This window comes from Dicentrarchus labrax, unplaced genomic scaffold, assembly GCF_905237075.1.
Source record: "Dicentrarchus labrax unplaced genomic scaffold, dlabrax2021, whole genome shotgun sequence".
Taxonomy (NCBI): domain Eukaryota; kingdom Metazoa; phylum Chordata; class Actinopteri; family Moronidae; genus Dicentrarchus; species Dicentrarchus labrax.
In genome coordinates this window covers 40001-66828 of record NW_026136863.1, presented here as the reverse complement: position 1 = coordinate 66828, position 26828 = coordinate 40001, and the positions used below count along the sequence as shown (strand labels likewise).

Sequence of the window (26828 nt, the reverse complement as noted above, 5' to 3'; positions counted from 1 at the left end):
TTCTGAGCAGCAAAATAAAGTTGTTGTGGGGGGGTCCCGACCCTCCGGTTGGGGACTAAAGGGACATTTCACCTCAAAGGCAGCAAGACTTTAAATACGTTCTACAGAAGCTGGTTGAGTTCAGGATGTCCGATTTACTCTCAGACCGTGAACGTCACGGCGTCATTAGCGCCGGTTGCCATGGTGACGCAGAGACACTCACAGCGGCGGGAGACGGAAGTACCGACAGTTTAACGGACTTTATTAACCGACAGAGTAAAAACCGACGACCACAGTGAACCGGTCTCCCTCCCGGACTACAGACCCGTCTACAGACCCGGACCGGGAACGGCAGGATGAGAGCGGTTCCCAGCGGGAAGGTGTACCGGCAGCTGTCCGACGCTCAGGTGGGTTCACTCCGATCACCAATCAATCAATTATTACTGTTCTGTGGGAGACATTAATATTATTATTAATAACTCACATTAAGGGATCTGATTGGTCCTTAACATTACTTTAATAACTGTAATGTAATTAATATATCACTTATTATTATGGCTAATAATTACTTCTCACAATTTGGTATCACTGCCCTCCAGGAAAAACTTTGGTCTAAAAAGCTGTTTCAAACTGTTTCAAACTGTTTCAAACTGTTTCAAACTGTTTCAAACTGTTACAAAATGTTTCAAACTGTTACAAACTGTTTCAAACTGTTTCAAACTGTTTCAAACTGTTTCAAACTGTTTCAAACTGTTTCAAACTGTTGCAAACTGTTTCAAACTGTTTCAAACTGTTGCAAACTGTTTCAAACTGTTTCAAACTGTTTCAAACTGTTACAAGCTGTTTCAAACTGTTGCAAACTGTTGCAAACTGTTTCAAACTGTTGCAAACTGTTTCAAACTGTTTCAAACTGTTTCAAGCTGTTTCAAGCTGTTTCAAACTGTTACAAACTGTTTCAAACTGTTTCAAACTGTTACAAACTGTTTCAAACTGTTGCAAACTGTTTCAAACTGTTTCAAACTGTTACAAAATGTTTCAAACTGTTACAAACTGTTTCAAACTGTTTCAAACTGTTTCAAACTGTTACAAAATGTTTCAAACTGTTACAAAATGTTTCAAACTGTTTCAAACTGTTACAAAATGTTTCAAACTGTTACAAAATGTTTCAAACTGTTGCAAACTGTTTTAAACTGTTACAAAATGTTTCAAACTGTTACAAGCTGTTTCAAACTGTTACAAACTGTTTCAAGCTGTTTCAAACTGTTACAAACTGTTTCAAACTGTTTCAAACTGTTACAAACTGTTTCAAACTGTTGCAAACTGTTTCAAACTGTTTCAAACTGTTTCAAACTGTTTCAAACTGTTTCAAACTGTTTCAAACTGTTACAAGCTGTTTCAAACTGTTACAAAATGTTTCAAACTGTTTCAAACTGCTGATCTGATTGACTGTTGATCCAAGGACGCACAGACTGATCTCTGATCAGTGTTGAGTTGTTTTAATGTGTTTGTGTTCTGAAGGTTCAGCTGTCAAGATCTCTGCTGGCTGGACGGAGAGACAGGAGGACAGACTGTCTGTCTGCGGAGGACAGTAACACACACTGCAGTGCAACCAGCAGGTAGAGTGTCTCTCACTCTGTCTCTCTGTCCCTCACTCTGTCTGTCTGTCTCTCACTCTGTCCCTCACTCTGTCTGTCTGTCTCTCACTCTGTCTCTCTGTCTCTCACTCTGTTGGTCTCTCACTCTGTCTCTCATTGTATCTGTCTGTCTCTCACTGTGTCTGTCTGTCCAGCAGGGGGCAGCAGTTTGATGCTGATGATGATGATGATGATGATGACCATGATGAAGTCAGCAGACTTCCTGACACTGTTGGTTCGTATCTCTGAGCTCAGATCAGCTGATGATGCGTTCACTTGCTCCTTGTTTCTGTGGACAGACTGAATATTGACCATTAAAGGAACCAATCAAACAGGAACCCTCTCTTTTTCAGTGGTCGATCGTCCGAGCTCCGATATCATTGAACGACTGATGAAGAAAAAAAGAAAAAAACATGAGGAAGCTCTAAAACTGATGGACACCGAGCTCACAGAGCTCGCTCAGGTACAGTACGCATTATAATATAATACACATTGTTTACTACAATATAATACACACTGTATACTATAATACACATTGTTTACTACAATATAATACACACTGTATATTATAATATAATACACATTGTTTACTACTATATAATACACACTGTATACTATAAGACACATTGTTTACTACAATATAATACACACTGCATACTATAATATAATACACATTGTTTACTACAATATAATACACACTGTATACTATAATATAATACACACTGTATACTACAATATAATACACACTGTATATTATAATATAATACACATTGTTTACTACAATATAATACACACTGTATATTATAATATAATACACATTGTTTACTACAATATAATACACACTGTATACTATAAGACACATTGTTTACTACAATATAATACACACTGCATACTATAATATAATACACATTGTTTACTACAATATAATACACACTGTATATTATAATATAGTACACATTGTTTACTACAATATAATACACACTGTATATTATAATATAATACACATTGTTTACTACTATATAATACACACTGTATACTATAATATAATACACACTGTATACTACAATATAATACACACTGTATACTATAATATAATACACACTGTATACTATAATATAATACACACTGTATACTACAATATAATACACACTGTATACTATAATATAATACACACTGTATACTACAATATAATACACACTGTATATTATAATATAATACACATTGTTTACTACAATATAATACACACTGTATATTATAATATAATACACATTGTTTACTACAATATAATACACACTGTATACTACAATATAATACACACTGTATATTATAATATAATACACATTGTTTACTACAATATAATACACACTGTATACCATAATATAATTCAATTTCAATTCAATTCAATTTTAGTTGTATAGCGCCAATTCATAACAGAAGTTATCTCAGGACACTTTTCAAATAGAGCAGGTCTAGACCGAACTCTTTAACATTATTTACAGAGACCCAACAGTACCACCATGAGCAAGACCTTGGAGACAAGGGCAAGGAAAAACTGCCTGTTAAAAGGCAGAAACCTAGGACAGATCCTCCTCCTGTCTCGACCAGTTGGGGTGAGAGAGACAGAGAGAGAGAGAGAGAGAGAAAGAGAGAGAGAGAGAGAGACAGACAGACAGACAGGTGTACAGCAACAACAGTATTGGCAATGGCAATCTAGCAGGACCATGGCAGGAGGCTCCACCAGGATCGATAAGAACCTGCGAGACGATATGGTAGTGGTTCGACCTTTAGCCCTGAATCGACTGATGTTAAAGAGTTGCCCGTCTGTTCTGCACAAAATCTTGACTCCCTGGGGTTGATGTTTACCTGTGAGATGGAGGATAGCAGCAATGAAGAAGGGTCCTGTTTCATCTCCACTGCCACTGAGGACTGTAGCTGACATGTTGTCATGCAGCAGTCTCAGTACCCGTATGTATTTTTCTGGGCAGCCAATCTTTGCCAGAACCAGCCAGAGGGCATGACAGTTCACTGAGTCAAAGGCTTTGCTGAGGTCTATGAAGGCCATGTATAGTGGTAGATTTTGTTCCCGGCATTTTTCTTGAAGTTGGCGAGCAATGAATATCATGTCTGTGGTGCCTCTGTTTTGGGGAAAACCACTCTGAGACTCTGGAAGGATGCTTTCTGACAGAGGGGTCAGTCTGTTGGCAAAAACCCGAGCCAGGGCTTTCCCTGTGGTGGACAGGAGAGAGATGCCATGGTAGTTCCTGCAGTCTGCCTGTCTCCTTTCTTAAAGATGGAGACAACCTTCTATCATATGGCATTGATATTGAACATTTAATAGTCTTCTCACATAATCCTTTCCTATCTGACCATTATTTAATAACTTTTGAATTCATACTATTAGATTATAAGCCATTATGCAAAACTTCCTACAGCAGATGTCTATCTGACAGTGCTGTAGCTAAATTTAAGGAGGAGATTCCTTCAGTGTTTAATTCAATGCCATGTCTGAATTTAACAGAATCCTATAACGACTTTAGTCCCTCTGAAATTGATAATCTTGTCGATAGTGCTGCAGGCTCACTACGATCAACATTAGACTCTATCGCTCCTATAAAAAGGAAATTATTAAAAAATAGGAGACTAGCACCTTGGTATAACCACCAAACCCGCCAGTTAAAACAAATAGCTAGGAAATCTGAAAGGAAATGGCGTTCTTGGTTCCTCTTGTCAGCCAGGCTGACAGATAGTCACAACTCTATTGAGCCACATATCCCCATAACCTTAAGTAGCAATGACTTCATGAGCTTCTTTTATAATAACATTATTACTATTAGAGAGAAAATTAATCACCAACTGCCATCAACAGTTATCAGTGGCTCTCCAAGTTCAGGGACTTCTGTCAATGTAAACTTAGATATATATTTAGACTGTTTCTCTGCTATCGATCTTCATCAGTTAACTTCAATCATTTCTTCATCGAAGCCATCAACCTGTCTATTAGACCCGATCCCAACTAGGCTGCTTAAAGAAGTTGTTCCCTTAATTGGCACTTCTTTACTGGATATGATTAATCTCTCTTTATTATCAGGATATGTACCACAGTCCTTTAAAGTAGCTGTAATTAAACCCCTTCTTAAAAAAGCCCACTCTTGACCCAGGGGTTTTAGCCAACTATAGACCGATTTCTAACCTCCCCTTCCTCTCTAAGATTCTGGAGAAAGTAGTCGCCAAAGAGTTGTGTGACTTTCTACATAACAATAGTTTGTTTGAGGATTTTCAGTCAGGATTTAGAGTTCATCATAGCACAGAGACAGCTCTGGTTAAAGTTAATAATGACCTTCTGACTGCTTCTGACAATGGACTTGTCTCTGTACTTGTATTATTAGATCTTAGTGCTGCATTTGACACCATTGACCATGATATTCTTTTACAGAGACTTGAGCATCAAATTGGCATTAAAGGAACTGCCCTAACCTGGTTTAAGTCATACTTATCAGATCGTTCTCAGTTTGTACATGTTAACGATGAATCCTGCATAAATACTAAAGTTAGTCATGGAGTTCCACAAGGTTCTGTACTTGGACCAATACTATTTACTTTATATATGCTCCCTTTAGGCAACATTATTAGGAATCACTCCATTAACTTTCACTGTTATGCAGATGATACGCAGTTATATCTATCAATCAAACCCAATGAAATTAATCAATTATCTAAATTACAAACATGTCTTAAGGACATAAAATCCTGGATGACCTGCAATTTTCTGATGTTAAACTCAGAAAAAAACGAAATTCTTGTTCTTGGCCCCAAAAACCTTAGAGACTCATTGTCTAAAGATATAGTCACTCTAGATGGCATTAACTTGGCCTCTAGCACCACTGTCAGGAATCTTGGAGTTATCTTTGATCAGGATTTGTCATTTAACTCCCACATAAAGCAGACCTCTAGGACTGCCTTCTTTCATTACGTAATATTAGAAAAATTAGACACATACTATCACAGACAGATGCAGAAAAACTAATCCATGCATTTGTTACTTCAAGGCTGGATTACTGCAACTCTTTATTATCAGGTTGCCCCAATAAGTCCATTAAAACGCTCCAATTAATTCAGAACGCTGCAGCACGAGTACTGACAGGAACTAGAAAAAGAGATCACATCTCTCCTGTACTAGCTTCTCTGCATTGGCTCCCTGTAAAATGTAGAATTGAATTTAAAATCCTCCTCCTCACCTATAAAGCTCTTCATGGTCAGGCCCCTTCATATCTTAAAGAGCTCATAGTACCCTATTACCCCTCTAGAACACTACGTTCTCTGAATGCTGGGCTACTTGTGGTTCCTATAGTCTCTAAAAGTAGAACAGGAGCCAGAGCCTTCAGTTACCAAGCTCCTCTCCTGTGGAACCAGCTTCCAGTTGTGGTTCGGGAGGCAGACACCCTCACCACATTCAAGAGTAGGCTTAAGACATTCCTCTTTGATAAAGCTTATAGTTAGGGCAGGATCAGGTGAGTCCTGAACCATCCCTTAGTTATGCTGCTATAGGCCTAGACTATCGGGGGATTTCCCATGGTGCACTGAGCTACTCTCTTCCTCTCTCTTTCTGCACTCATTCATGTCCCTTTAATGCATGTTACTAACTCCACTTCTTCCCCGGAGTTCTTGTGCTTTCTCGTCTCGCAGGTTCTCATGGATCCTGGTGGAGCCTCCTGCCATGGTCCTGCTTGACTGCCATTGCCAATACTGTTGTTGCTGTGCACCTGTCTGTCTGTCTGTCGCTCTCTCTCTCTCTCTCTCTCTCTCTCTCTCTCTCTCTCTCACCCCAACTGGTCGAGACAGACGACCACCCACCTAGAGCCGGAGGATCTGTCCTAGGTTTCTGCCTTTTAACAGGCAGTTTTTCCTTGCCCCTTGTCGAAAGAATCCTCTGGTATCTCCAGAGTCAGCAAGCTGCTGGATCTCCAGAGCCTTCTTTGTCCATCCCTGGTTCTTCAGATTCCTAATGTTCAATTGGATAGCTTCCTTCGCTTGAGCTGCTCTTTTAACCTTGCAGTTCATGTTATTTTGCCAGGTGATAAAAGTTTGCCGCTTGATGGCTAGGAGCTGTTGAGTGTCGGTGTCGTTTTCATCATACCAGTCTTGATGTTTCCGCTTTTTGTGACCAAGGATGCTTTTGCTGCAGTTAATGATGGTAGAAGAGAGCCTGCCCCAGTGTTTTTCAGCATCAGTTAGGATGGATGCTGCTTGGGCAGGTCTGCACTGAGGGCCGCCTGGAGCTGTTGTTGGTAGGTGGTATCACCCAGACGCTCAATGTTTTGGCCGGCTCTTTCTTTTCCGCATTAAGTGGATAGACATGATGGAGCACATGAGGCGGTGGTCAGTCCAGCAGTCGTCTGCACTGGTCATTGCTCTGGTATTAAGCACATCACGGCGGTCTTTGGTGCAGACAATGACGTAGTCGATGAGTTGCCAGAGTTTAGAGTGAGGATGCATCCAGGATGTTTTGAATGTGTTCACATATAATATACTGTATATTACATTGTATGTATGTATTGTGTTGTCAGGTGTGTGAGACTCAGGTGAGGACCGTCAGTCTGGAGCTGCGGTCCTCTCTACAGGAGGTGGACCTCAGGTTGAACACCCTGAAGGACAGAATGGAACAGCTGGAACACCTGGAACACATCAGTCTGCAGGTACACAAACCGTCTCACCTTAAGGTCCATTTAGTGACACTGAAGGTAAACAAATGGAAATGAGCTGATGAAGATCATGTAACAGGATGAAAGCTCCAGAACATTAAACATATTAACATATATTACATATATATACATATTAAATTAACCTGTGTGTCTGTGTGTGTGTGTGTGTGTGTCTGTGTGTGTGTGTCTGTGTGTGTCTGTGTGTGTGTGTGTGTGTGTGTCTGTTTCTGTGTGTGTGTGTGTGTGTGTGTGTGTGTGTGTGTTTGTCTGTGTGTGTGTCTGTGTGTGTGTGTGTGTGTGTGTGTGTGTGTGTGTGTGTGTGCTCTCTCTGTGTCTGTGTGGTCAGGAGGTGTGTGTCCTCTGGGAGAAGGTGGAGGAGGAGCTGAAGCTGAAGAAGACCAGAATCCTAGATCTGGACCACAAACTGACTGAATGTGAGACTCAACGAACCGACAAGGTCAGAACATAACAGAGTACACAGAGTACACAGAGTACACACTTCAGAGTACACAGAGTACACACTACAGAGTACACACAGAGTACACAGAGTACACACTACAGAGTACACACAGAGTACACACTACAGAGTACACAGAGTACACACTACAGAGTACACAGAGTACACAGAGTACACAGAGTACACACTGCAGAGTACACAGAGTACACACTACAGAGTACACACAGAGTACACAGGTACACACTACAGAGTACACAGAGTACACACTGCAGAGTACACAGGTACACTACAGAGTACACACAGAGTACACAGAGTACACACTGCAGAGTACACAGAGTACACACTGCAGAGTACACAGAGTACACACTGCAGAGTACACACAGAGTACACACTACAGAGTACACAGAGTACACACACAGAGTACACAGAGTACACACTACAGAGTACACAGAGTACACAGAGTACACAGAGTACACACTGCAGAGTACACAGAGTACACACTACAGAGTACACAGAGTACACACTGCAGAGTACACAGAGTACACACTGCAGAGTACACAGAGTACACACTACAGAGTACACACAGAGTACACAGAGTACACACTACAGAGTACACAGAGTACACACTACAGAGTACACTGTGTGTTTTAGGTCCGGGTCGTGTTCAGGAAGTTCTGCCACCTGCTGGAGAAGATCAGCTTCCTGTCTCCAGCTGATATCTGCAGACTGATCGACACTGACGCCACGGTAACTCATTGTGACCTTTAACCTCTGACACGGAGCACCCACACGCTCACTGTGACCTTTAACCTCTGACCCCGAGCATCCACACACTCACAGGTCTCCTCTGTCTGTGTCTCAGATGTTGAATCAGTCTCTCCTGGCGAACCGTCGCAGTGCGGCTCGTCTGGCGCTGCTCCTCCAGGAGGAGAACCTGCAGCAGGAGTCACTCCTCCGTCTGCACTGGGAGGACTGTCTGAGCCGCTGGAGGAGGAGGAGGGTCAACGAGGTCATAGACCGCTTCAGGTGGGTGAGAACCAGGTTATAGACAGGTTCAGACCGGTTATAGACGGGTTATAGACGAGTTCGAACCGGTCATAGACAGGTTCGGACTAATTATAGACGGGTTCGGACTAATTATAGACTGGTTCAGACCGGTCATAGACGGGTTCGGACCGGTCATAGACGGGTTCGGACCGGTCATAGACGGGTTTGGACTGATTATAGACTGGTTCGGACCGGTCATAGATGGGTTCGGACCGGTCATAGATGGGTTATAGACTGGTTATAGACGGGTTCAGACCGGTTATAGATGCGTTCAGACTGATTGTAGACGGGTTATAGACGGGTTCAAACTGGTTATAGACGGGTTCGGACCGGTCATAGACGGGTTCGGACTGATTATAGACAGGTTCAGGTGATACTGTCTCAAGTATTCGATCAGTACTGTTCGTGTTGTAGGGGTCTCTGCAGCGGGGACGAGGACCAGCAGCTGGTCTCGGTCCAGCAGGCGGTTCAGGAGATCAAACAAACTCTACAAGATCTGAGTGAACAACGCCATGACATCATCCACAAGATCTGGTAACAAGACTGTCCTCTGATTGGTTGAGTTAATCTGTCAGTCCACTGAGGCTCCACCCCCCTGCTCGTCGTCTAATCACATCCTGTCTCTCTGTTTCAGCTCTCTGGTCCCGCCCTCCTGCTCCACTGCTCTGGTCTCTGATTGGTTCAACCAGCTGACAGCTGTCAATCAACAGATAGGTAACTATACCTGTGTTTGACTCGTCACGTTTCCCTTTTCCCTTTTTTTAAATTTGTATAGCGCCAATTCATAACAGAAGTTATCTCAGGATACTTTTCAGTGTGTGTGTGTGTGTGTGTGTTTCTGTGTGTGTGTGTGTGTTCAGACATTGTTCATGTGGACTTCCTCCATCAGCTGCGTTGTTGTTATGAACAGACGTGGCAGCGTCGACTGGCTGAGGTAGAGCGCTGTCAGGTAACCACGCCCCCTTCACATCCAGGCTTACATACATTACTACATGTTTACTACATGTTTACTACATGTTTACTAGATGTTAATTACATGTTTACTACATGTTCTCCTGCAGGAGGCGCTCTCAGCTCTGCAGCTGTCAGACGAGGAGGTGAATGACATCATCAGCTCTCAGCTCCTCACTCTGATTGGACGAAGCCAGAGTCGGGATGAAGAGCGATTGGCTGCTTTAGATGTCAGTCACACAACCCTCTCTAAGACTTCTCAATGTCCACCCACACACCTGTCTGACTGTCTCGACCTGTCTGTCTACCTGTCTGTCTGCAGCTGTGCTGTGACTCTGTGGCCCGTCGTGCTCTCAGTCTCAGCAGGTGTGTGTTTGTTGTGATGCGAGGAGCAGCGTTGCTATGGGAGACACACAGTCGCAGCTTAGAGAGGAGAGAAGAAGAACTACAGCAATACCTGGACAACCTCAGAGGCTCACAGCAGCAACACATACAGGTGAGTCTGACACATACAGGTGAGTCTGACACGTACAGGTGAGTCTGACATGTACAGGTGAGTCTGACACGTACAGGTGAGTCTGACACGTACAGGTAGGAGACTCTCCCATAATGCTTTGCTGTTGTGTTGCCAGAGGAAGAAGGTGCGTCTGGACGACCTGCTGGGTGGACTCCGTCAGGAAAGCAGCGAGGACTCTCTGAAGACGTCTCTGGACAAAACTGTCCGCTACCTGCAGGACATCAAACACAGGTACTGCAGGACACACGCTAATGCTAATGCTAATGTCCGCATTGATGGTCCACAGGATCAGCTCCACGCTTTTAAAATTGGTGGCATTTGGAGAGACGGGGTGCCGACGTTAGCCGCTGCTCATTTATTTATTTTTTATTTATTATGTATTTATTTTATTACTTTATTAATCCGAAAACGGGGAAATTCCCTTGTCACAGCAGCATTTAGCTACGGTAAAGTGGTTAAGCTATGGTAAAGTGGTAAAGCTTTGGTAAAGCTATGTAAAGTGGTAAGATTATAAGCCATTAGGCAAAACTTCCTACAGCAGATGTCTATCTGACAGTGCTGTAGCTAAAAGGAGGAGATTCCTTCAGTGTTTAATTCAATGGCATGTCTGAATTTAACAGAGTCCTATAACGACTTTAGTCCCTCTGAAATTGATAATCTTGTCGATAGTGCTACAGGCTCACTACGATCAACATTAGACTCTATCGCTCCTATAAAAAGGAAATTATTAAAACATAGGAGACTAGCACCGTGGTATAACCACCAAACCCGCCAGTTAAAACAAATAGCTAGGAAATCTGAAAGGAAATGGCGCTCTTCCTAATTATCAGAATATCGCTCAATTTGGCAAGATAATCTTAAAACCTATAGAAAGGCCCTCCGTAATGCCAGAGGAGCCTATTACTCAGCACTAATAGAAGAAAATAAGAATAACCCTAGGTTCCTCTTCAGCACTGTAGCCAGGCTGACAGAGAGTCACAGCTCTATTGAGCCACATATCCCCATAAACTTAAGTAGCAATGAATTCATGAGCTTCTTCTATAATAAAATTATTACTATTAGAGAAAAAATTAATCACCAACTGCCATCAACAGTTATCAGTGGCTCTCCAAGTTCAGGGACTTCTGTCAATGTAAACTTAGATATATATTTAGACTGTTTTTCTGCTATCGATCTTCATCAGTTAACTTCAATCATTTCTTCATCGAAGCCATCAACCTGTCTATTAGACCCGATCCCAACTAGGCTGCTTAAAGAAGTTGTTCCCTTAATTGGCACTTCTTTACTGGATATGATTAATCTTTCTTTATTATCAGGATATGTACCACAGTCCTTTAAAGTAGCTGTAATTAAACCCCCTTCTCAAAAGTCCACTCTTGACCAAGGGGTTTTAGCCAACTATAGACCGATTTCTAACCTCCCCTTCCTCTCTAAGATTCTGGAGAAAGTAGTCGCCAAAGAGTTGTGTGACTTTCTACATAACAATAGTTTATTTGAGGAATTTTCAGTCAGGATTTAGAGTTCATCATAGCACAGAGACAGCTCTGGTTAAAGTTAATAATGACCTTCTGATTGCTTCTGACAATGGACTTGTCTCTGTACTTGTATTATTAGATCTTAGTGCTGCATTTGACACCATTGACCATAATATTCTTTTGGGGAGACTTGAGCATCAAATTGGCATTAAAGGAACCGCACTGAGCTGGTTTAAGTCATATTTATCAGATCGCTCGCAGTTTGTACATGTTAACGATGAATCTTGAATAAATACTACAGTTAGTCATGGAGTTCCACAAGGTTCTGTACTTGGACCAATACTATTTACTTTATATATGCTCCCTTTAGGCAACATTATTAGGAATCACTCCATTAACTTTCACTGTTATGCAGATGATACGCAGTTATATCTATCAATCAAGCCCAATGAAATTAATCAATTATCTAAATTACAAACATGTCTTAAGGACATAAAATCCTGGATGAGCTGCAATTTTCTGATGTTAAACTCAGAAAAAAACGAAATTCTTGTTCTTGGCCCCAAAAACCTTAGAGACTCACTGTCTAAAGATATAGTTACTCTAGATGGCATTAACTTGGCCTCTAGCACCACTGTCAGGAATCTTGGAGTTATCTTTGATCAGGATTTGTCATTTAACTCCCACATAAAGCAGACCTCTAGGACTGCCGTCTTTCATTTACGTAATATTACAAAAATTAGACACATCCTATCACAGACAGATGCAGAAAAACTAATCCATGCATTTGTTACTTCAAGGCTGGATTACTGCAACTCTTTATTATCAGGTTGCCCCAATAAGTCCATTAAAACGCTCCAATTAATTCAGAACGCTGCAGCACGAGTACTGACAGGAACTAGAAAAAGAGATCACATCTCTCCTGTACTAGCTTCTCTGCATTGGCTCCCTGTAAAATGTAGAATAGAATTTAAAATCCTCCTCCTCACCTATAAAGCTCTTCATGGTCAGGCCCCCTTCATATCTTAAAGAGCTCATAGTACCCTATTACCCCTCTAGAACACTACGTTCTCTGAACGCTGGGCTACTTGTGGTCCCTATAGTCTCTAAAAAGTAGAACAGGAGCCAGAGCCTTCAGTTACCAAGCTCCTCTCCTGTGGAACCAGCTTCCATTTGTGGTTCGGGGAGGCAGACACCCTCACCACATTCAAGAGTAGGCTTAAGACATTCCTCTTTGATAAAGCTTATAGTTAGGGCTGGATCAGGTGACTCCTGAACCATCCCTTAGTTATGCTGCTATAGGCCTAGACTATCCGGGGATTTCCCATGGTGCACTGAGCTCCTCTCTTCCTCTCTCTTTCTGCACTCATTCATGTCCCATTAATGCATGTTACTAACTTCACTTCTTCCCCGGAGTTCTTGTGCTTTCTCGTCTCACAGGTTCTTGTCGATCCTGGTGGAGCCTCCTGCCATGGTCCTGCTAGATTGCCATTGCCAATACTGTTGTTGCTGTGCACCTGCTGTCTGTCTGTCTCTCGCTCTCTCTCTCTCTCTCTCTCTCTCTCTCTCTCTCTCTCTCTCACCCCAACTGGTCGAGACAGACGACCACCCACCTAGAGCCGGAGGATCTGTCCTAGGTTTCTGCCTTTTAACAGGCAGTGTTTCCTTGCCCTTGTCGCCAAGGTCTTGCTCATGGTGGTACTGTTGGGTCTCTGTAATTAATGTTTTAAAGAGTTCGGTCTAGACCTGCTCTATTTGAAAAGTGTCCTGAGATAACTTCTGTTATGAATTGGCGCTATACAAATAAAATTGAATTGAATTGAATTGAATTGAATTGGTACAGTTATGGTATGGTGGTAAAGCTATGGTAAAGTGGTAAAGCTATGGTAAAGTGGTAAAGCTATGGTAAAGTGGTAAAGCTTTGGTAAAGCTATGGTAAAGTGGTAAAGCTATGGTAAAGATGGTATGGTAAACATATGTTTTATGTTACTTGCATAACATAAAACATATGTTATAGTTTCTGTTTTTAAATACAGAAACTACTTAACATATGTTTTATGTTATAGCTTTACCAGTTTACTATAGCTTTACCCTTTACATAGCTTTACCAGGATGTTATAACTGTACAACAAATTCAATTCAATTCAATTCAATTTTATTTGTATAGCGCCAATTCATAACAGAAGTTATCTCAGGACACTTTTCAAATAGAGCAGGTCTAGACCGAACTCTTTATAACATTATTTACAGAGACCCAACAGTACCACCATGAGCAAGACCTTGGCAATGGGGGCAAGGAAAAACTGCCTGTTAAAAGGCAAAAAACCTAGGTGAGATCCTTCAGCTCTAGGTGGGTGGTCATCTGTCTCGACCAGTTGGGGTGAGAGAGAGAGAGAGAGAGAGACAGACAGACAGACAGACAGACAGACAGGTGCATAGCAACAACCGTATTGGCAATGGCAATCTAGCAGGAAACAAAGAGGAAAGGCTTTTATTGTGAAGGTGTGGAGTTCTCACTTCCTCTGTGTGTGTGTGTGTGTGTGTGTGTGTGTGTGTGTGTGTGTGTGTATTTGTACTGTGTGTGTGTGTGTGTGTGTGTGTGTGTATTTGTACTGTGTGTGTGTGTGTGTGTGTATTATTTGTACTGTGTGTGTGTGTGTGTGTGTGTGTGTGTGTATTATTTGTACTGTGTGTGTGTGTGTGTGTGTGTGTGTGTGTTTATTTGTATGTGTGTGTGTGTGTGTGTGTGTGTATTATTTGTACTGTGTGTGTGTGTGTGTGTGTGTGTGTTTGTGTGTGTATTTGTGCTGTGTGTGTGTGTGTGCAGCTGCAGTGAGTGTGTCTCTGCTCAGTGGCAGCTGTTGGATCGTCTCCCGTCTGTCTCTCTGGAGGAACTCCTGTCTTACAGCCGCAGCCTCAGCTCCTTCTACCACCTCAACCACACCTACAGTCCGGTAACCTTGGCAACCACACCTTAAACACACCTACAGACCGGTAACTGCGGCAACCCCCCAGTTCTTCTCACTTCCATTAAATGCTTGTTAGCTTAGCTTCTTAAGCTGATCAATAACATTATCAATAAGTGGACAGAACGATCAGAGTAGATGAAACATATTGATGATGATCTTCCTCCTCAGACTCCACAAGAACTACAGAACCTCCTCCCATCCAGCAGCCCCACTGAGCCGGGTCAGTACATCCTCACTACAGGTCAGGGTTTGAGAATGAACTGGGTTCTTCTGGTCTGAACTGGTTTGTTTGTTTGTTTGTTTGTTTGTTTGTTTGTTTGTTTGTGTAGAACCCAGTGAAGGGCCTGAAACACAGAAACCAGAAGAGATGACAGAGAATCATCCAATCAGCTGTCAGAATGACACTGACCCCGCCCCTCCGTCTCTGGATTGGCTGACTGAGGTGAAGTTCTGATTAAAATGAAAATATATTTTAAATAACTTTATTATCTTTATCAGTGAATTCAGTTTTATATTTTTATATTTGTAAAGCACAGATCAATAACAGACGTTATCTCAGGTCAGATTCAGACTCCTTATAAAACTCACAGTAACAGTAATGTTAGCTAGTTAGCTCCTGCAGCTAACGTTAGCTGACCACCTCAGTGCTCCCTGTGTGTGTGTGTGTGTGTGTGTGTGTGTGTGTGTGTGTGTGTGTGTAGGCGCGGTCCTCTCTGCTGGATCTCTGTGACATTAGCTGTGATGTCACATTTACATCATCCGGAGGTGTGGCCTATAGTGGCCCTACCTTCAGATGCCCCGCCCACGATCTGCCGGATGACCTGCAGCAGGAAACACACCTTAACCCGTTTCCTGTGGACCTGCTCACACACGCACTCAGCAGGTACACACACACACACACACACACACACACACATACATATCCCCATGGCAACAACAGAGCGCCCTCTAGTGCTGACTCTGTGTGTGTGTGTTGTCCAGGATGCGGACTTTGTTCTTGGACCACCTGGAGCAGCACTTCCATGACCTCCTCAATTCATCTGTTGCCATGGCGACAGACAGGAAGGAGGCGGTGCGTTCAGAGCAGGAGCTCCAACTGCTGCAGCTGAACCCCCAACACATCCAGACCCACATATACCGCCCCCGCCTGGGTAACTCACACCTCTCTCTCTCTCTCTCTCTCTCTCCATCCTAACTGAAGCTACACAATGCTGACAGATGAATTCCTGCAGGGTGTAGCTATGTGGTTACCTTCAGGGCATTTCTATCACACAGCAGCAACACACAACAGAGCTAATGCTATCTGAAGCTAACGTTAGCGCTACACTGAAAACAGTTAGCGGACTGCTGTCGTTACTCAGCTGGTTTCATTCACATAAAACAACATAAATCAGAACGTACAGCTTCAGTTCGAAGTGACAGACAGACGCTAACGTTACGGACCCATCATTCACCGTTACCGGCTCTCGCTGATAACAATTGGTAATTAAAGGCACACTGGTTGTAATGCTGATCTGTGTAAAGCCAGCGCATAACTTGAGCAGCACCAGGCAGGTGTAGACCAAACCTCAGGAAGAGCTCCGGGCCCCATAGTGGCCGAACCGTGTAATTACAGCGGTGGCAAAAAAACACAGATAAAATAAGTGTATTTAGCAGGAAACTAAAGTCTCTGGTGCGACTGTCCGTCCGTCCGTCCGTCTGACTGTCTGTCTGTCTGTCTGTGTTTAGCGGAGTTGCAGCTACACCGACGGCGGGTGGATGTCCACTGTGAGGAGGTGTTGGACGTGTTGACCTCCTGCAGAGTGGAGCTGCAGGAGCTGCAGACCTCCATCAGCAAGAAGAACCAGGACTTCATTGTTATCCTATCCAACATGGAGGACGACGTCCCGACAGCCTACAGCAGCCAACGGTAATAAGTGATCTCTGGTCAGCTCACAGTCTGGACTACTGTAGAGTCTGAAACAGCGTCTCTGTCTCTGCAGTCTGGAGGCTGTGAGCGCCGTCCTGCAGGACTGTCTGGATCAACATATCAAAGAAACCCAGTGCTGCGAGACGGCCTTCAGACAGACAGTTCAGATCAGACTAGAGGAGGTCAGAAACAGAACAACACAGCTCCTCAACTCCTTCAGGTAACAGTTGCAACATCTGGAAGAGTCTTCTAAAGTTAAAAACCTTTACAACCAGCATTGTGTCATTACCGCCACCCAGAGCCCCCCCCCCCCACGCCCAGAGCTCCACCCAGAGCTCCCTCAGAGCTCCACCCACACCCAGAGCTCCACCCAGAGCTCCCTCAGAGCTCCACCCACACCCAGAGCTCCACCCAGAGCTCCCTCAGAGCTCCACCCACACCCAGAGCTCCACCCAGAGCTCCCTCAGAGTTCCACCCACACCCAGAGCTCCACCCAGAGCTCCCTCAGAGCTCCACCCACACCCAGAGCTCCACCCAGAGCTCCCTCAGAGCTCCACCCAGAGCTCCCCCCAGCCCTGGAGCCACAAACACATTCTCACTGTAATGGCACAAAGCTGGTTGAAAAGCCAAAATGTTCTGACTGAGGCTTGCTCAACTGTGATTGCACAGAGTGAAAGGGGGCGGGGCTAAATAATTCTGAGCTGTCTTCATGTTTTCTCCTGCAGGTTGTTTAGTGAAGGAGGTGATTTTGCTCCTCAGGAGGTGAAGTTGTTTCAGAGGAGGCTGAAGGAGGAAACCAAACAGATCAGTGTGACAGAAGAGTCCATCTACACTGAACTGGAGGCATTTGAGTCCAAGAGTTTACAGCAGGTCTGTCTCAGTTTACAGTTAAACCAGATCTGAACATTAAACTGTCCAATAAGACCTTCAACATCCAAAGCTACTCCTCCTCCTCCTCCTCCTCCTCCTCCTGCAGGTGAAGGAGGTCTCTGGTCGCTTTGAGGAGAAACTTTCCTTCCTAAAGTCTGAGGTGAAATTCACAGAGAAGATCCAGAAAGTTATCAGCAGCACCCAGGTTCACATCAAGGCTGAGGTACCTGTCTGTCTGCGTGTGTGTCTGTCTGCCTGTCTGTCTGTGTGTTTGTCTGCCTGTCACTTCATTGAACCTGTCTAACTGCAGGCAGCCAGCAGTAACCAGCAGCAGTCAGCCATCAGCAGCAGGTTGGACGATCTGAGGATGATGATGGACTCAGAGGTACAGACAGTATCAGTCCTTCAGCAGTGTTACTGTAAGCTACAGAGCTTCTGTTCCAACTGTCTCTCTGTCTGTCTGTCTGTCTGTCTGTCTGTCCAGGTGTCTCCAGATCAGGTGTGTTCTGTCCTGTCATCAGTCGGTGAGGAAGTCATGAAGCGCTGTCAGTACTTGGACTTTTCATTAGTAGGTTACTTCCTGTCTACTTAGACTACATCTCATGTATGTGGACTACTTCTTGTCTAGTCTACCTGGACTGCAGCTAATCTACCTGAACTACCCTTCTTCTGCTCAGACTTCCTCTGAGCAGAAACAGACTTCCGGCACAAACAGGTCCTGTTGGACCTGTTTGTGAATACCTCTGGTCTACCTCTGGTCTACCTCTGGTCTACCTCTGGTCTACCTCTGGTCTACCTCTGTCTACCTCTGGTCTATCTCTGGTCTACCTCTGGTCTACCTCTGTCTACATCTGTTCTACCTCTGTTGTACCTCTGTCTACCTCTGGTCTATCTCTGGTCTACCTCTGGTCTACCTCTGTCTACATCTGTTCTACCTCTGTTGTACCTCTGTCTACCTCTGGTCTACCTCTGGTCTACATCTGTTGTATCTCTGTCTACCTCTGTCTACATCTGTTCTACCTCTGTTGTACCTCTGTCTACCTCTGTCTACATCTGTTGTATCTCTGTCTACCTCTGGTCTACCTCTGTCTACATCTGTTCTACCTCTGTTGTACCTTTGTCTACCTCTGGTCTACCTCTGGTCTACATCTGTTGTATCTCTGTCTACCTCTGTCTACCTCTGGTCTACCTCTGTCTACCTCTGTCTACTTCTGGTCTACCTCTAGTCTACCTCTGTCTACCTCTGGTCTATCTCTGGTCTACCTCTGGTCTACCTCTGTCTACATCTGTTCTACCTCTGTTGTACCTCTGTCTACCTCTGGTCTACCTCTGGTCTACCTCTGGTCTACATCTGTTGTATCTCTGTCTACCTCTGTCTACTTCTGGTCTACCTCTAGTCTACCTCTGTCTACCTCTGGTCTACCTCTGTCTACCTCTGTCTACCTCTGGTCTACCTCTGGTTTACCTCTGTCTACCTCTGGTCTATCTCTGGTCTACCTCTGGTCTACCTCTGTCTACATCTGTTCTACCTCTGTTGTACCTCTGTCTACCTCTGGTCTATCTCTGGTCTACCTCTGGTCTACCTCTGTCTACATCTGTTCTACCTCTGTTGTACCTCTGTCTACCTCTGGTCTACCTCTGGTCTACATCTGTTGTATCTCTGTCTACCTCTGTCTACATCTGTTCTACCTCTGTTGTACCTCTGTCTACCTCTGTCTACATCTGTTGTATCTCTGTCTACCTCTGGTCTACCTCTGTCTACATCTGTTCTACCTCTGTTGTACCTTTATCTACCTCTGGTCTACCTCTGGTCTACATCTGTTGTATCTCTGTCTACCTCTGTCTACCTCTGGTCTACCTCTGTCTACCTCTGGTCACATCGCACCTCTGTCTACCTCTGGTCTACCTCTGTCTACCTCTGTCTACTTCTGGTCTACCTCTAGTCTACCTCTGTCTACCTCTTGTCTATCTCTGGTCTACCTCTGGTCTACCTCTGTCTACATCTGTTCTACCTCTGTTGTACCTCTGTCTACCTCTGGTCTACCTCTGGTCTACCTCTGGTCTACATCTGTTGTATCTCTGTCTACCTCTGGTCTACCTCTGGTCTACCTCTGTCTACCTCTGTCTACTTCTGGTCTACCTCTAGTCTACCTCTGTCTACCTCTGGTCTACCTCTGTCTACCTCTGGTCTACCTCTGGTCTACCTCTGTCTACCTCTGGTCTATCTCTGGTCTACCTCTGGTCTACCTCTGTCTACATCTGTTCTACCTCTGTTGTACCTCTGTCTACCTCTGGTCTATCTCTGGTCTACCTCTGGTCTACCTCTGTCTACATCTGTTCTACCTCTGTTGTACCTCTGTCTACCTCTGGTCTATCTCTGGTCTACCTCTGGTCTACCTCTGTCTACATCTGTTCTACCTCTGGTCTACCTCTGTCTACCTCTGGTCTACCTCTGGTCTACATCTGTTGTATCTCTGTCTACCTCTGTCTACATCTGTTCTACCTCTGTTGTACCTCTGTCTACCTCTGTCTACATCTGTTGTATCTCTGTCTACCTCTGGTCTACCTCTGTCTACATCTGTTCTACCTCTGTTGTACCTTTGTCTACCTCTGGTCTACCTCTGGTCTACATCTGTTGTATCTCTGTCTACCTCTGTCTACCTCCTGGTCTACCTCTGTCTACTTCTGGTCTACCTCTAGTCTACCTCTGTCTACCTCTGGTCTATCTCTGGTCTACCTCTGGTCTACCCTCTGTCTACATCTGTTCTACCTCTGTTGTACCTCTGTCTACCTCTGGTCTACCTCTGGTCTACATCTGTTGTATCTCTGTCTACCTCTGTCTACCTCTGGTCTACCTCTGGTCTACCTCTGTCTACCTCTGTCTACTTCTGGTCTACCTCTAGTCTACCTCTGTCTACCTCTGGTCTACTTCTGTCTACATCTGTCTACATCTGTTCTACCTCTGTCTACCTCTGGTCTACATCTGTTCTACCTCTAGTCTACATCTGTTCTACCTCTATCTACATCTGTCTACCTCTGGTCTACCTCTGTCTACCTCTGTCTACCTCTGGTCTACCTCTGGTCTACCTCTGGTCTACATCTTTCTACCTCTGGTCTACGTCTGCCCCACTGCTAACCTCTGTGTTCACTCTACGTCGGGGTGGTTTACAATGTGGATGTTATTTTGGTGTTTAGGACCACAACCTGCAGGAAAACCTCTCAGCTCATCCTAAATCCAGGAAGCAGGTCCGGTCAGCTCCACCTCCTGGTTCACTGCAGGTGACAAGGCCAGGCGTGGACCTCCTTGATGACCCGATTGTGGGTGTCATCAATTCCCTGAACAGGTACGCATAGTCCAACTGATTCCTCTGAGTAACCCTGAAACTCCCAACCTCTGACCTTTGACCCCGAACCTCTGACCTCTGACCTCTGGCCTCTGACTTCTGGCCTGGTGCCACAATGTTGATCTAGAGTGAAATTCTAGTTTGAAAACTGTCCGGATTCTTTCTGCTGTTTCTGTGTTTGATAGGGTGGCCATTTCTTTCACATCAAAAAGGAGGACACTTTGCATACATGGGGACACACAAGCAGATATTTGTTTGGTATGATCCGGTTTTAAATTTTAATGTTTTTCCACCAGATTACATAAAGGTGCATACACATACCACATAGCTAATAATAAATATACAAGATACAGCTCATGACAACGTGCCCTTCCAATTCAGATTACATAGGTCTAATAAACATCATACAGAAACTGTTCTTGATGTTTTTATCTGGATAGATAAAGGGGAAAACAAATACAGCACCTTGAGTATAAGCATTTTCATAATTTCAGTCCAACAACCGACGTTAGCTCACCTTACGTTCTCTGTCGCTGAGAGCTTGATTGACAGCCTGGTGGCAACCTAGCAACTGCGGTGATCATGGCGAATCAACACATGGCTCAAATTGGCTAAAATTAGCCATGTGTTCATAGGTCACAACACGAAAATGTAACCAATGAAATTGCTTATTTTGACACACATTTTAAGCCAATAAGTATTAAACTAACGAGGTAATGTGTCAAAAGGCGACCTTTTTAGTTATTTTCTCAAAAGGAGGACAAATAAGTGTCTGGCTGAAGGCTGCCTACAGCCGGACAGGGCATTTAAAAGCCGGACTGTCCGGCCTAAAGCCGGACGAATGGCCACCCTAGTGTTTGACTTCCTTCCTACGGCTTCATCAGAAACAGAGCAGATGCGATCAGCTGCGGCGGCAGCGGTGGAGCCAGAAGGCGTCGCAGCCGTGCTCGGTGGAATGTGGGGATAATAGTGGAAGTTGTATTTGTGCTACCTAATGATGAAGACAGCTATTTTCTTCCTCTTTGTTCCCTCGGTCCCTCCCTCCAGGTTCTGTACGAGTCAGGATGCTGCAGCAGACGCAGCAGCCAGCGAGGAGCGAGGAAGAACAGCAGCTGGTAAAAACTGTTCACATCAAATATCTGATGATTCAATCAGTGAAATGAAAAAGATCAATCATGGTATCAAATATGTCACTTTGACTTTTACAATGAAGAGTCAATAGTAGATGTTTCATTAGTGTGGTTAACGATCGGCCGCGTGTACGATTGAATCATTGATTACCAGCTCGACTTAAAAACACCAGTTCCAGTCTGTTTGTGTGTCTGCAGGTCAGAGTCCGGTTCACCGTCTGCAACAGAGATTTACTGAGTCTGTCAGTACACTGAGGTACACACACAGAGACAACAACTGACAATCATATTTAGAATAACGTTACTATCTGCAATATTCCTATATTTTATTTGGACCGTTAGCTCCATTCTACTAACATGTGCAATGTGTGTGTGTGTGTGTGTGTGTCTGTGTCTGTGTGTGCAGTGTGAGGAGGGGCTGCAGGTCCATCAGAACTGACAGAAGGTTCCAGATTTTTGGACCCAAACAGGAACCAGATGAGAGCTCACAGTGAGTCCAACCTGCCAGTCCGATTGAGTCCTGAGGTCCAGGTGTGTCCAGCTGCTCACCTGTTGTGTGTTTGTGTTTCAGCTCGTTCAGCTCCATGGTGAACTCTGTGCTGTGGCGAGCCAATGACGTCCTCCTGCTGGTTGCCGAGGTAACAGAGACGCTGTTTATTCAGAGGACTTTAATCAAATATCCGTCTGTCTGTCTGTCTGACTGTCTGACTCTCTGTCTGTCTGTCTGTCTGTCTGTCTGTCTGTCTGTCTGTCTGACTGTCTGTCTGACTGTCTGTCTGTCTGTCTGTCTGTCTATCTGTCTGTCAGGACTTTTACCGGAGCGAACGGGCCGGACTCAGCAGGTTCCTCCTGGTTCCTGACAGTTTGGACCAATGGGCTGAGAGCATGCAGCAGAGGCTGCTGGGATACCAGGAACAGGCCAGGAAGTTTCTGAGCATGAGCAGAGAGGGTATTTATCTGTATCTAATGCACTGTATCTTTATTGTTTATTGATCAGTATACACTGTATCTTTAGTGATTGTTGATCAGTATACACTACTGCTGTCAAACGATTAAAATGTTTAATCGCGATTAATCGCATTAATGTCATAATTAACTCGCAATTAATCGCAATTAATCGCACATTTTTATCTATTCTAAATGTCCCTTGATTTCTTTTTGTCCCATTATTTTAATGCTCTTATCAACATGGAAAAGTGGATCGGCTTGCTTTGTGCAAATGTTTTTATTGAAAACAACATTGGCATATACTGTAGTGTTTAATTTCACACTAACATTCTCACTTGGAGCAAATAATCTCTCACACAATGTAACACTGTCCATCAATAAAAGGGTGAAACAAATACTTTGTCACACAAACAGCCCCTTCAACAGCCCTTTCTAAGGGATCAAAACAGGGCGATACAAAATAAAATTACAAAGTGCACATGTAAGGTAAACTAGGACTCAGCCTATAGTGCAGTTAAACCATGGCTTAATACTTTTCTCAAGTTTGCTTTGAACATAGCAGTTTATTCACCAGAGGCTCAACCCAGCCTCTTATTTCAGAAAGAATGAACAGTAACGGTTACCAGTAAAAGGTAAGCCTACTACTTCTTTGCTTTGAGCCGGTTCTTCAAACATACAAGCCTGTTGACATTTTCAGACAACAAGGAATCCATCCATTTCGGCGCCTCGCGCTCGCCATCCACTCAAAACGTAACGTCTACTACTCTTAAACAAGTGTGTGTTGTTTTGTTTCCGGTCTAGCTAGATCCGGTGTGGTGTTGTAGTTTTTCTAACGTTACTAGTTGTTGCAACAGCATGTGAAAAAAACTACAAAGTGTGCTAGGCCTTAATCTTGCGATAAAAAAATTGACGCCGTTAAAATGGGTTTGCGATAACGCCGTTAATAACACGTTAAACTGACAGCACTAGTATACACTGTATCTTTATTGATTATTGATCAGTATACACTGTAGCATTATTGATTATTGATCAGAATACACTGTATCTTTATGGATGATACTGATCAGTATACACTATCTTTATGGATCCTATTGATCAGAATACACTGTATCTTTATGGATGATATTGATCAGAACACACTATATCTTTATGGATGATATTGATCAGTATACACTGTATTTTTATGATCCTATTGATCAGAATACACTGTATCTTTATGGATGATATTGATCAGTATACACTTTATCTGTATGGATGATATTGATCAGTATACACTGTATCTTTATGGATGATATTGATCCTGTATTGACAGTCAGACTGTGGACATATGACGGCCTTTAGCTCGTGTTTCTAGAGTTACATGTTGTTACGAACACGTTAGGAATTGTTAAAATGTGATATTTCTTAAAAGGAGTTTGGTGCTGGGAGCTTTTAGTTGGATTCAAACTGCTAATATGCATCATTGTCTGTCTGTCTGCCCGTCTCTGTCTGTCTGTCAGAGTTGGGGAAGCAGCTGTCTGTGTTGGAGGAGCTGCTGCGTTCATTACCTGCAGTTCTGATCAGTAACCATGAGCGACGACAGGAGGCGGAGCTGAGAAAGGAGGTGGGCGGAGTCAGACTGAAGCTGGAGGAAGTGCTGGCGGCCAGCGAGGAGGAGAAGGTACCTTCAGAACAGTGACATCACAGTGACATCATTAATGCAGGTCAGTCCGTGCTGATTGTTTCCCCTCTCTGTTTCCTGTTTCCTCTCTCTGTTTCTTGTTTCCTCTCTCTGTTTCCTCTCTCTGTTTCCTGTTTCCTGTTTCCTCTCTCTGTTTTCTCTCTCTGTTTCCTGTTTCCTCTCTCTGTTTCCTGTTTCCTCTGTTTCCTCTCTGTTTCTTGTTTCCTCTCTCTGTTTCCTCTCTGTTTCTTGTTTCCTTTTGCTGTTTCCTGTTTCCTCTCTCTGTTTCCTGTTTCCTCTCTGTTTCTTGTTTCCTCTCTCTGTTTCCTGTTTCCTCTCTGTTTCCTGTTTCCTCTCTGTTTCTTGTTTCCTCTCTGTTTCCTCTCTGTTTCTTGTTTCCTCTCTCTGTTTCCTCTCTGTTTCTTGTTTCCTTTTGCTGTTTCCTGTTTCCTCTCTCTGTTTCCTGTTTCCTCTCTGTTTCCTCTCTGTTTCTTGTTTCCTCTTTCTGTTTCCTGTTTCCTCTCTGTTTCCTCTCTGTTTCTTGTTTCGTCTCTCTGTTTCCTGTTTCCCCCTCTCTGTTTCCTCTCTGTTTCTTGTTTCCTCTCTCTGTTTCCTGTTTCCTCTCTGTTTCCTCTCTGTTTCTTGTTTCCTCTCTGTTTCCTGTTTCCTGTTTCCTCTCTGTTTCCTCTCTGTTTCCTCTCTGTTTCTTGTTTCCTCTCTCTGTTTCCTGTTTCCTCTCTCTGGTTGTCAGTGTGAGAACGTCCGTCAGCTGCGAGTGTCTCTGAGAGACGACGAGCTTCAGACTCTGACCAGCAGAGAGGAGGTCAGACAGCAGCAGCTGCACAGCGCCGTCTGCTGCTCACACCTGGAACTACAGGTAGGAGGGGGAGGAGTCAGTAATGTGATTACAATCAATCTCTACAGGAGAATCAGCAACATGTTCGAATGAAGAAGTTTGGTGTTAGAGGCCGTTCAGACTCACCTGGTGTGTGTGTCTGTGTGTGTGTGTGTGTGTGTCTGTGTGTGTGTGTGTGTCTGTGTGTCTGTGTCTGTGTGTGTGTGTATGTGTGTGTGTCTGTGTGTGTGTGTGTGTGTGTGTGTGTGTGTGTGTGTCTGTCTGTGTCTGTGTCTGTGTGTGTGTGTGTGTGTGTGTGTGTGTCTGTGTGTGTGTGTGTGTGTGTGTCTCTGTGTGTCTGTGTGTGTGTGTGTGTGTGTGTGTGTGTGTCTGTGTCTGTGTGTGTGTGTGTGTCTGTGTGTCTGTGTGTGTGTGTGTGTGTCTGTGTGTCTGTGTGTGTGTGTGTCTGTTTGTGTGTGTGTCTGTGTGTCTTTGTCTGTGTGTCTGTGTGTGTGTGTGTGTGTGTCTGTGTGTGTGTGTGTGTGTCTGTGTGTGTGTGTCTGTATGTGTGTGTGTGTGTCTGTGTGTGTCTGTGTGTGTGTTGTGTGTGTGTGTGTGTGTGTGTGTGTCTGTGTGTGTGTGTGTGTGTGTGTGTGTGTGTGTGTGTGTGTGTGTGTGTGTGTGTGTGTCTGTCTGTGTGTGTGTGTGTGTGTGTGTGTGTGTGTGTGTGTGTGTGTGTGTGTGTGTGTGTGTGTGTGTGTGTGTGTGTGTGTCTGTGTGTCTGTGTCTGTGTCTCCAGGAGTGTGTGCGGGTCAGAGGGGAGGAGTTTGTGACCTCACTGGCGGCTCTGACAGTGAAGCTGCTCCATCAGTTGGACCACCTGCTCACACCTGCAGGTAACATTTGACCTTTAACCTTTAACCACATTATGTTGTCATGGTGATTTACGAGCAGTTTATTTTGTTTTAATCCCTGTTAATTGATTAACTGTTAGTTTATCACTTCAATCTTGTAACTGTACTGCGGTCGTTACAGTCGACCAACCAGAGAACAGTGAGCTCAGATACAGTCAGATTAAAGTCCTCATATACCCGAGTATCACCTGAACACACCACCACCTCACTGTGTTTGTGTTTCCATAGAAACCAAGGCAGCGTTGTCACACCAGCAGCACTCTGAAGACGGTGCTGTTACCATGGAGACGGGAGCTGAGACAGAGAGCAGGTAACAGCTGATGAACAGCGAGTGGTCAACATGTTTTAAAGGCTGTTAATAAACTATATATCCAATTCCTTCACAATAAAAGACCTCCAACTCCTTCACAATAAAAGACCTCCAACTCCTTCACAACAAAAGACCTCCAACTCTTTCACAATAAAAGACCTCCAACTCTTTCACAATAAA

At 44.0% G+C, this 26828-nt stretch overlaps 1 protein-coding gene and 2 long non-coding RNA genes across 44 annotated transcripts in view; 1 reads left to right on the top strand and 2 right to left on the bottom strand.

Annotated features, from left to right (window-relative positions):
- Window positions 1-190: 190 nt before the first annotated feature.
- ccdc180 (coiled-coil domain containing 180) overlaps window positions 191-26828 on the top strand; it is a 27953-nt gene continuing 1315 nt past the window's right edge. The window contains exons 1-35 of one of the 4 annotated variants that reach the window (XM_051394659.1): window positions 191-386; window positions 1504-1595; window positions 1769-1848; window positions 1967-2076; window positions 7178-7306; window positions 7659-7769; window positions 8421-8516; window positions 8632-8795; window positions 9231-9350; window positions 9451-9530; window positions 9632-9765; window positions 9878-9997; window positions 10090-10263; window positions 10400-10515; window positions 14587-14713; window positions 14897-14948; window positions 15058-15170; window positions 15430-15611; window positions 15710-15879; window positions 16457-16637; window positions 16711-16857; window positions 17363-17507; window positions 17614-17730; window positions 17818-17892; window positions 17992-18075; window positions 20703-20851; window positions 21899-21966; window positions 22180-22237; window positions 22388-22471; window positions 22553-22619; window positions 22789-22930; window positions 24429-24589; window positions 25341-25466; window positions 26224-26320; window positions 26567-26648. In XM_051394659.1, the coding sequence (XP_051250619.1) occupies window positions 336-386; window positions 1504-1595; window positions 1769-1848; window positions 1967-2076; window positions 7178-7306; window positions 7659-7769; window positions 8421-8516; window positions 8632-8795; window positions 9231-9350; window positions 9451-9530; window positions 9632-9765; window positions 9878-9997; window positions 10090-10263; window positions 10400-10515; window positions 14587-14713; window positions 14897-14948; window positions 15058-15170; window positions 15430-15611; window positions 15710-15879; window positions 16457-16637; window positions 16711-16857; window positions 17363-17507; window positions 17614-17730; window positions 17818-17892; window positions 17992-18075; window positions 20703-20851; window positions 21899-21966; window positions 22180-22237; window positions 22388-22471; window positions 22553-22619; window positions 22789-22930; window positions 24429-24589; window positions 25341-25466; window positions 26224-26320; window positions 26567-26648 (4004 nt within the window). In that variant the 5' untranslated portion in view covers window positions 191-335. Of the gene's footprint in view, window positions 387-1497; window positions 1596-1768; window positions 1849-1966; window positions 2077-7177; window positions 7307-7658; window positions 7770-8420; window positions 8517-8631; window positions 8796-9230; window positions 9351-9450; window positions 9531-9631; window positions 9766-9877; window positions 9998-10089; window positions 10264-10399; window positions 10516-14586; window positions 14714-14896; window positions 14949-15057; window positions 15171-15429; window positions 15612-15709; window positions 15880-16456; window positions 16638-16710; window positions 16858-17362; window positions 17508-17613; window positions 17731-17817; window positions 17893-17991; window positions 18076-20702; window positions 20852-21898; window positions 21967-22179; window positions 22238-22387; window positions 22472-22552; window positions 22620-22788; window positions 22931-24428; window positions 24590-25340; window positions 25467-26223; window positions 26321-26566; window positions 26649-26828 lie in introns of all 4 variants that reach the window. The other 3 variants (XM_051394658.1, XM_051394660.1, XM_051394657.1) reach the window with 3 other exon arrangements.
- Window positions 18279-20732, bottom strand: LOC127360285 (uncharacterized). Of its 39 annotated transcripts, none has more exons than XR_007883457.1 (10): window positions 20542-20732; window positions 20352-20425; window positions 20116-20158; window positions 19722-19871; window positions 19606-19668; window positions 19302-19365; window positions 18983-19057; window positions 18749-18919; window positions 18379-18463; window positions 18279-18335 (listed from the first exon to the last, which is right to left on the bottom strand). It is a non-coding gene; the product is annotated as an uncharacterized LOC127360285 (long non-coding RNA). The 39 variants fall into 39 exon arrangements; XR_007883461.1 differs by having other exon boundaries at window positions 19722-19796; XR_007883443.1 differs by lacking the exon at window positions 20116-20158 and adding an exon at window positions 19947-19989.
- LOC127360287 (uncharacterized) lies at window positions 21102-22667 on the bottom strand. Its single transcript, XR_007883462.1, has 2 exons — window positions 22531-22667; window positions 21102-22199 (listed from the first exon to the last, which is right to left on the bottom strand). It is a non-coding gene; the product is annotated as an uncharacterized LOC127360287 (long non-coding RNA).